At 43.5% G+C, this 8,698-nt stretch overlaps 1 protein-coding gene across 1 annotated transcript; it reads left to right on the top strand.

Moving 5' to 3' along the window:
- Positions 1-4,805: 4,805 nt before the first annotated feature.
- On the top strand, positions 4,806-7,164 carry LOC143590435 (putative protein phosphatase 2C 4). The gene is made up of 5 exons (XM_077070919.1): positions 4,806-4,892; positions 4,967-5,935; positions 6,022-6,135; positions 6,434-6,698; positions 6,833-7,164. The coding sequence occupies exons 1-5, from the start codon at positions 4,806-4,808 to the stop codon at positions 6,946-6,948; spliced, it is 1,551 nt and encodes a 516-aa protein (XP_076927034.1). The 3' UTR covers positions 6,949-7,164.
- The last annotated feature ends 1,534 nt before the right edge of the window (positions 7,165-8,698 follow it).

The following is an 8,698-nucleotide window of genomic DNA, read 5'->3' as shown; positions in this document are numbered from 1 at the left end:
GCCCATTTGGCTAGACGTCCCGATAATTCGGGTTTGCCTAGAACGTTTGAGAGTTTGAAGTTGGTGAGAATGGTGATTGGGTGACCCTGGAAATATCGTCTTAACCTGCGTGAAGCGTGTATAAGTGCTAAGACTAATTTTTCGAGGGTAGAGTACCGGGTTTCTACGTCTGTTAATACACGGCTAACATAATAGATTGGCATCTGGATGCCTTTTCGTTCTATTAGCAGGACTGCCCCGGTTGCTCTATCTGTTGCGGAAAGGTATAGGATTAACTCCTCTCCCGCTTGTGGTGCTGTAAGTGTTGGGAGTTCGATCAGGCGTGACCGAATCTCCTGAAAAGCTGCTTCCGCTTCTGGTGTCCAGCGGAAGTGCGTTTTCTTTAAGCAGTTTCTCAATGTTGACACGAAAGGAAACGACTTATCCGCATGGTTTGCCAAAAAGCGATTAAGTGCGACTAATCGTCCATTCAGTGTCTGAGCCTGTTTGATGGTGGTAGGTGATTCCATTTTAACAATGGCTTCGACCTTTTCAGGGTTCGCTCTGAAGCCATCTTTAGTAACAATGACTCCCAAGAACTTCCCTTCTTCCATCCCAAATGAACACTTGCTCGGGTTGAGCTTCATGTTTATCTTTCTGAGCGTGTTGAAAGTTTCTTCAATGTCTTTCAACATCGCTTCTGGCTCGGGGCTTTTGATGACCAAATCATCCATATAGACTTCCAAGTTTCTCCCGATTTGGGCATGAAACTCTTTGTCCATCAGTCGTTGGTACGTGGACCCTGCATTCTTAAGTCCGAACGACATCATTTTATAACAAAATGTACCATCGGGCGTCCGAAATGCGGTTTTGTCCTGGTCATCTACGGCCATGTGGATTTGATGGTACCCCTTATACGCATCCAAGAAGCATTTAAGGCGAAATGGTGCCAACGAATCCACTTTAAGATCAATTTCTGGTAACGGATAACAATCTTTGGGGCATGCTTTGTTCAAATCTTTGAAATCTATGCACATGCGCCATTGTTTGTCATTCTTCGGTACCATTACGGGATTTGCAACCCATGTTTGATATCTACTGACGCGTACGATGCCCGCGTCAAGGAGTTCCTTGACTTGGGTTCTACACGCGTTAGTTTGTTCAGGCCCCATTACTCTGCGCTTTTGTACGACTCGCGTAACAGCCGGATCGCACTTGAGCTTATGCTTCGCCTTACTTCGGGGTACACCAGTCATGTCAGCTGGTGCCCACGTAAAGATGTCAGCGTTTTTCTGCAGTAAGCGTTTGAGTAAGGTGCGGGTGGGATCAACGATTGTTGGTCCAATGGTAACGGCCTGGTCGGGGTATTTGCCATTGAAGGCCCATTTTTCCGGTTCGGTGATGGTTGGTTTAGCCATTTTTGGTTTGGGTTTAGATGAGACAGATGCGATGCATACCTGGGGAATGCCAGTGATCATCGCTACACCCTCAGCTGTTGGCCATCCCATCATGCCGTGGACTGAAGATACCACGGCGTTGAATCTTGCCATCCCGTCTCTTCCGAATAGGATGTCGTACGTGTGGTGTGGCTTTCTCATCACGACAAAATCCACGTCTTCTGTGCGTGAATGATTCCCATCGGTAAGAGTAACGGGGAAAGATAGGATACCCAGTGGGGTTTCTGTGCTGCCGTCAAACCCTTCCATTGAAGCGTAGACCGTTTCCAAGCGTTCTTTGTCTTCATCATCCAGCTTGTCAAAGAACTGCCTGTTCATCACTGTCGTCGAAGCGCCGTTGTCAGCAAGAGTGCGGGAAGTGATGTAATGCCCCAGCTGGCTTTTGATGACGATGGGGCCTTCTTTGCTGGGGCCTCCTGGCACTCGCGGGAAGCGCACCTCAGCTTCCTTCCACGCGCATGGTTCTGTCACTCGTCTTTTTCTTCCTCTGACCTTGCCATGGACCATGTTGATGCTGATGTCGACGGGCTTTCGTCCGTTACCTCTGTACCGGTTGTCATTCCTTCCTCCCTTCTTGATTGATGCCACGAGATGTGCAAGTCTTCCATCCTTGACAAATGTCTCAACAATATCCTTCAGGGATGTGCACTCTTCAGTACCATGACCCTTTGTCCCGTGGAAATCACAGGATTTGCTTTGATCCGCATTAGGTTTCTGCCGGATCAATGGGGCTTTTGGCCATGGCAATTTTTCCGTGGCAAATATCTCCGTGACGCTCTTGGTGAGTGGCGTCCACCGGTGTTTTCTGTTTGAAGGGTGTGTGTTGTCCCTTCCGCCAACAAGAGGGCGAGAGCTGGATGAGGTGTCAAAGTTTACCCTTGACTGCCAAATACCTAGCCGCCTCTTTTTGTTCTGCCGGGCGATCCTAACGTTGTTCTCCCTTGTCCTCTGCGTGTAGAGGTGTGTACTCTGGGGAAGATCTCTTCCCAGCTGCTTCTCCGTCTCGGCGAAGCGCTTGGCTGCCGTCATGATGGCATCCCATGTGGATGGCATGCCGTCCTTACCCGTCAATGTGCGGATAAGTTCTGGGTACTCGGCGCCCTGGATGAAAGCGGCGCGAACAAGATCTTCACTTATGTTGCCCAGACTCAGCTTCTTGGAGTTGAAGCGGGTGATGAAGTCTAGTAAAGATTCATCCTCCTCTCTAACGCAGTTGAGGATCGTCCACTGCTCTTCAGTATACTTCCTCTGCTGGCTGAAGTGCTGGCTGAACTTGTTCTGAAAGTCCGCCCAGTCATATATGTGGTGGACCGGTAAACGATCGAACCATGCCCTGGCTGCTCCGACCAGAGTCATCTGGAACATGTAACACCACGTGGGTTCCGTCCAGTTACTGACGGTAGCCCCCGCAATGAACCTGTTCAAATGGTCGTCTGGGTCGGATAGACCATCATAAGTGCCAATGTTGGACATTTGTTTGGCACTTCTCGGGGCGATTGCTTCCGCAATATCCCTTGCAAATTTTGACTTTCCTGCATTCGTAGCAGTTGGTCTAAAGGTTTTGGAGAAGTCACGCGGGTTTCTCTTCGCATTTGTTGGTTTAAAGGCTTCCCCAAAATTCCTTTTTGGCTGGGAGTCCGTTTCCTTACGCTTCCCTTTCGCCTTATGGCGAGGGTTTGCGTCGGTATCGGACTCCTCCCTCTCGTCGTCTGAGTACTCGCCCTCGCTGTTCATAATGAGGTGTTGGCGAGTACTGCCGAATTCGTCAGCCTGTTGAACTGAACGCAAGCGTTCGTCCAATTCAGCTTGGAACTCTTTCTGACGTGCTTCGGCCCACGCCTTCACTTGATCTAGTGTTTGGCGAGGGACCCTCGTTCGTTTTTCCAGCTGGGTATCGGTGAACCCCAGTGGAATATTTACTGCACTTGCCCCGGCTTGAGTAGTCAGGGTAGTGTTCGTAAGGATTGTATAACCGCCGGTGTTCCCCCCAGTTGCTGGGGTTGTTACCGGGGTTTCTTGGTCGGTTACTGGCCTTTGGACAGGAGTAACGTTAACCATTTCTTCAGAAAATTTGAAAAAACTAAATTAGTTCTAGCTTTTATGCACGGATGGCACCAATGAAGAAACACTAGGTGACCCGGTGCAGATTATAGATAATCTGGGGGTTAAGTAATGTTTCCCACGTGAATGAGGTCCAACAGAGACGGTTGTTCTTCAGGGGACCTGCAAAACAAACACCGTAAGCTCGTCACTGAGAAGGGGGGGTTCCTCCTTGTGACCACCCTCCGGCGTGAGAATCAGACTAGATTGCTCTGAATATAAGTGTATATTAAGAGATTGCTAGATAACAGGATAGCAGATGATCTTACCATTCCAAGATGTTGGAGTATTTATAGCCGAAGGTAGGTTTCCTAGAAGGTACAGCCGGCTGAATAGTATTCCTGTTCTACCAACAGTGGACTATGCACAGGCCATACTGGTTGGTGGGTAGGTTACGGGCGACAGTAACAAAGTCGGCTGCACTATTCCACCAACTGTAGATTATGCACGTCCCACCTACTGTGGATTGTACGCAGGCCATGCTGGTTGGTGAATAGGTTACGGCCAACAGTAACACTATTCCACCAACTGTAGGCTGCGCATGCCCCACAGTAAGGGTTGGTGAGTAGGCAGCGGATAATAGTGACAAACAGTACTAGAGGGTGCTCCTCCTCGTACTGTTGTCGGTGAGCTGTCACCCTGTGATTGGCTCATGGGCTGTTCTGGTCAGATTGTCTGTCATATCCATACCTTGGTAGGTATAGTACAGAAGATCTTTCAGAATCATACGGACTGGCTCATTTTGGCGGGATTGTTCCCGCCTTGCTCATTCCTTCATGTGACTACTGAAGTATCTATTGTCTTGTGCGTGTAGCCCTGCTGTCTGCGGGTAGCCTTCCCTGATGGCTTGTATCCGCAACTGCGGGAACAGGCGGGGTACTTCACCATTGGGAGGCTTTCCCTGCGTGTACAGCTTGCGTACTGCGCGTAAGGTTCTCTGAGCATGGTGGGTCCTGCGGGAGCAGATGGCCTTTGCGCAGACGTCCCTGTTCAAGGTGAGTCTTGCGGGACCAACTGGGCCCTGCTGGGACCTACCTCTTCACACCTCCACCCCACTATCCACATCATTCCTTGATGTATACTCATATAATATTAATGATAAAAGCTCGAGTTTCGAGAGCTCCACTAATTTTGCATCAATTCCTCTGCAACCCCTGCCAAGGACCTGAGTTAGGTCCCCTGCCAAGGACCTGCGTGAACTCAGGTCCTTTGCAGGGGTTGCAGGGCCCGAATAATAGTATTTATTCGGGCCCAATTGATCGAGGGTTTATGTCAGGCCCGATTGAGAGATGTTTTCAATCGAGCCCGCTTTTTTCTGGTCCCCTCGATCAGTTCCAAAGAAGCTATTCCCATGGGGTAGCTTTCAAACCCAGATCAAGAAAACGGAACTTGATCAAGGTTATCCAACGGGCGATTTCCCGGACGTTTAGGCCGCACTCGAGCGTTGCCTCGGTAATAAAAACGCGGGTAGTTTGAAAGATCATCATGATTGGGTTAACGAGAAACAAAATGAATTGACTATTAGTAGTCTTAATTTGAGCAGTGAAGGTAGTTTTTTGGATGATGATGATTGTTTGAATCAGAGTCAGAATCTTCAATGGGCTCAAGGGAAAGCAGGGGAAGATAGAGTGCATGTCGTTGTTTCGGAAGAGCACGGTTGGGTGTTTGTTGGGATTTATGGTGGATTTAGCGGTCCGGATGCGCCTGATTTTCTGTTGTCTAATTTGTATGCAGCTGTTCATAAGGAACTCAAAGGATTATTATGGGATGATCAGACCGATTCATCGAATTCGAATCCTGAGCAACCCTTAGATGTTGTGGAGTCTAATATTAATGATCAAAGTTTAAACAACCCGTTACCGAGTTATATTCATAAGCAGGAAAGTTATCCATGTGCTAATAATGATCTTGAAACAAATTTAAGGAAAAAGAGGAGTAAAGTTAGAAACCGGGCGAATTACAAAAGATGGAAGTGCGAATTCAATCGGGAGAGACTAGAACTTGAAAGAAGGTTACAGGAACAAGTTAACTCAAACGGGTCGAAGTCAGTTAATCATTCGGATGTATTGAAAGCGCTTGCTAAAGGGCTAGAGAAGACGGAAGAGGCTTATTTGGATATTGCAGACCAGATGCTTTATGAAAATCCTGAACTTGCTTTGATGGGTTCTTGTGTTCTTGTTATGTTAATGAAAGGGGAGGATGTTTATGTGATAAATGTTGGTGATAGTCGAGCGGTTTTGGGTAAAAAATCTGAGCCCGATATTTGGAGACAAGATTTAGAGAAGATTAATGAAGAAACATGGTATGACCTTGAGGTTTTTGATGCGGATAATACGGATACAGATCCATGTTTAACTGCTTGTCAGCTTTGTATAGATCATAGTACATCCATTCATGAGGTAAAATCAAACAAAATAATTTCAATCAAGTTTTATTAGCCTTCCAAATGTTGTTTTCTCAAGTTAAGTTTATTAAATTTGTGCAGGAAGTTGAAAGAATAAAGAGAGAACACCCTGATGATGCGTGCGCTGTGATGAATGATCGTGTCAAAGGGTCGTTAAAGATCACACGAGCTTTCGGGGCTGGTTTTCTTAAACAGGTAGTTATTATAAAAGATTTGATCAATCTGGTTGATGTTAAGAAAAGCAAATTGGGATTGATTCCTTTTAGTTCTTTGATAATGTTAAGAAAAGCAAATTGGGATTGATTCCTTTTAGTTCTTTGATAAAAGTAGATTCTCATGTGTTGGAATCAATGGGAGATTGAATATTCTTGAGCAAGTTGACTTTCGATTTTTCGAGTTGTTGGCTTTCGCGTTGACATTCATACTATTATAATTTTATTCACAACTAAAACATTGTTTGGTACAAAAATCTTAACTTTTATTACTTGTGCAGCCGATATGGAACAATGCGTTACTAGAAGCGTTTAGGATCGATTATGTAGGAAACGGGCCATACATAAACTGCCACCCGTACCTTCACCATCACAGACTGGGCCCGAGAGATCGGTTCTTGATATTATCCTCAGACGGGCTTTACCAATACTTCACTAACGAGGAGGCGGTTTCTGAAGTCGAGCGTTTTATTCAATGGTCACCTGAAGGCGATCCTGCTAAGCATTTAGTAGAAGAAGTTCTTCTCCGTGCAGCTAAGAAAGCAGGTAACAATCTCAACTTAAAAAAAACTATTATAGAATAATAAAAAACCTGTAACGGCTTTGGAAAAACTTCTTAAAAAAGTGAATTCGTATGGTTTAAATATGTTTATATATCTTATGTTTTTCGGTTTTGATAGGTATGGATTTCCATGAGTTGTTGGAAATACCACAGGGGGATCGAAGGCGTTACCATGACGATATTTCGATCATTGTGATTTCGCTTGAAGGAAGGATATGGAGATCATGTGTATAAAGACAAGACACGACACGACACGACTATAAACATAGAAATCCAAAATAAAACGGTTTTTGTTACATAAATAGCTAGATACAAACTCTACTTGTGTTCAATTTTTCTATATGTGCTTAGAACTTGTATACATGTTCCATGTTAAAATTGCAAATATGAAACTGTCATGCCAGAATTGCAAATATTCTAATAAATGACGTTTCTTACAACACGGATTTTGTTTCATAATTGAAATTTCTTCAATTTATTTTTAAATTTTAATCATCAAGTTATTTTTTGCTTTTCTTTAATATATTTATAAAATTATATTAGTTGCGTGGCTTGTAAACTTGTATAAACAAAACCGGATACATACTTGAAGTTGGTTGCATATGATTCAAAAGCAAATGAGAGTTTCGATTCTAAAGTCTTTGATTATTTAAAGACAAAACACGTAGGTTCCTTCCGGTCAAAGTCCTAGAATGTGTTGGATAAATGATATCAATGCATGTTGTTTTCAACTGTCAAGATTTTGAAAACGTGTGATGAAATCAATTTCCTATTTAGGGTAAATAACTTTGATTTGGTATAACATTTAGTCAAACAAACCGCGTGGATGAAAAACATGGTGAGCCGGTGAGGAAAAGTCAAAGTATGTTTCATGGTTGACTTTCTAAAATAAAGACCTTTAATGTTTATTTCCCTTTTTTTATGAACACCGACTAGATTTTATTTTTACCATATGCATCAATTGTTCGATAATTTATGATTATTTTAAAACTTTATTTAAGTAAAACATAGAAGTTTCCGACTATGACAGAGGTATAAACTAAACCTATATTAAGACTAGACGGAGTCGTCCCGCTCCCAACACCTCACCGTTTCCTTCTTCATAGTGGGGGCGTTGTTCAATGCCAGAACGGCAGAAAGCCTAGCCATTTCACCAAGCCTCTACTCCATCCTTTCTCTCACTTCTATATCTCACAAACAAGCAGTTTAATTGACTTGTGTTCTCCTTGTATGGCCGTTTCCGAGAATTTAAATATCTCAATCGAGCCAAAATTAGAAAGGCCCGTAGCCCTTAACGAAAATTTTCTATTCGCTAATGTATATACATAAAACTTTTCTCGACGATTTATTATAAGCAGAAACCATTCTGAGCATGTAATTATTTCATAAACCATTGCAAATAACCTTATTTTTAATAACAAAAAAACATATATATGTAATATGTATAAAAACGTTTGTGCCCCTGAAACTTATGTGCCCCGGCTGATGGTGTGACTCGCACACCCTCCGAGCCTCCCCTGTGACTCATTGCCTACTCTTCCTTTCCCTGAACCCGACTGTGGTGTGGTGTTCACCACAAGAAAAGGGTGCCACATCACCGTCCCTTTCTCGTTTCCGATTTGCAGACCCGCCTTACTCTATACATTTTATGGCAAGTGTGTTGTGTAATGTTCAACAAATCATTTTTCAAATAATTTATTAGATTTAAATAAAAAGAATTAGTAGGAGGCTATCAAACCCGGTACTAAATTTAGTTTCTTCTTTTTTTTTTGTTGCTTCTTTATATTTAAATATACTAGTTTTTTCATTATTTGTAATTGTTTTTTACTTGAGGGTTGCAATATGTCTATCCGTACATAAATGAGTTATGACCCTAATATTTTATATATTACTAAAAGGAGTAGAGTCTTCAGAAAAATAATCCTCTATTTATTACATTAGCTAAACGTTTTTTGCTCTCGTTAATCCTACTGCAAAAAGATGA

The sequence above is a fragment of the Bidens hawaiensis genome, unplaced genomic scaffold, assembly GCF_021521415.1.
Source record: "Bidens hawaiensis isolate Kalapana, Puna unplaced genomic scaffold, B.hawaiensis_p1.1 tig00038572_1, whole genome shotgun sequence".
NCBI lineage: Eukaryota > Viridiplantae > Streptophyta > Magnoliopsida > Asterales > Asteraceae > Bidens > Bidens hawaiensis.
This window is presented reverse-complemented; position numbering and strand designations above follow the sequence as displayed.

Bases quoted from the DNA above. Each gene is read 5' to 3' on its own strand.
- LOC143590435 (XM_077070919.1), top strand. From the start codon at position 4,806: ATGTCAGGCCCGATTGAGAGATGTTTTCAATCGAGCCCGCTTTTTTCT. The intron at 5,936-6,021 runs GTAAAATCAAAC...AAATTTGTGCAG, and splicing joins ATAGTACATCCATTCATGAG to GAAGTTGAAAGAATAAAGAG. The intron at 6,136-6,433 runs GTAGTTATTATA...TTACTTGTGCAG, and splicing joins GGGCTGGTTTTCTTAAACAG to CCGATATGGAACAATGCGTT.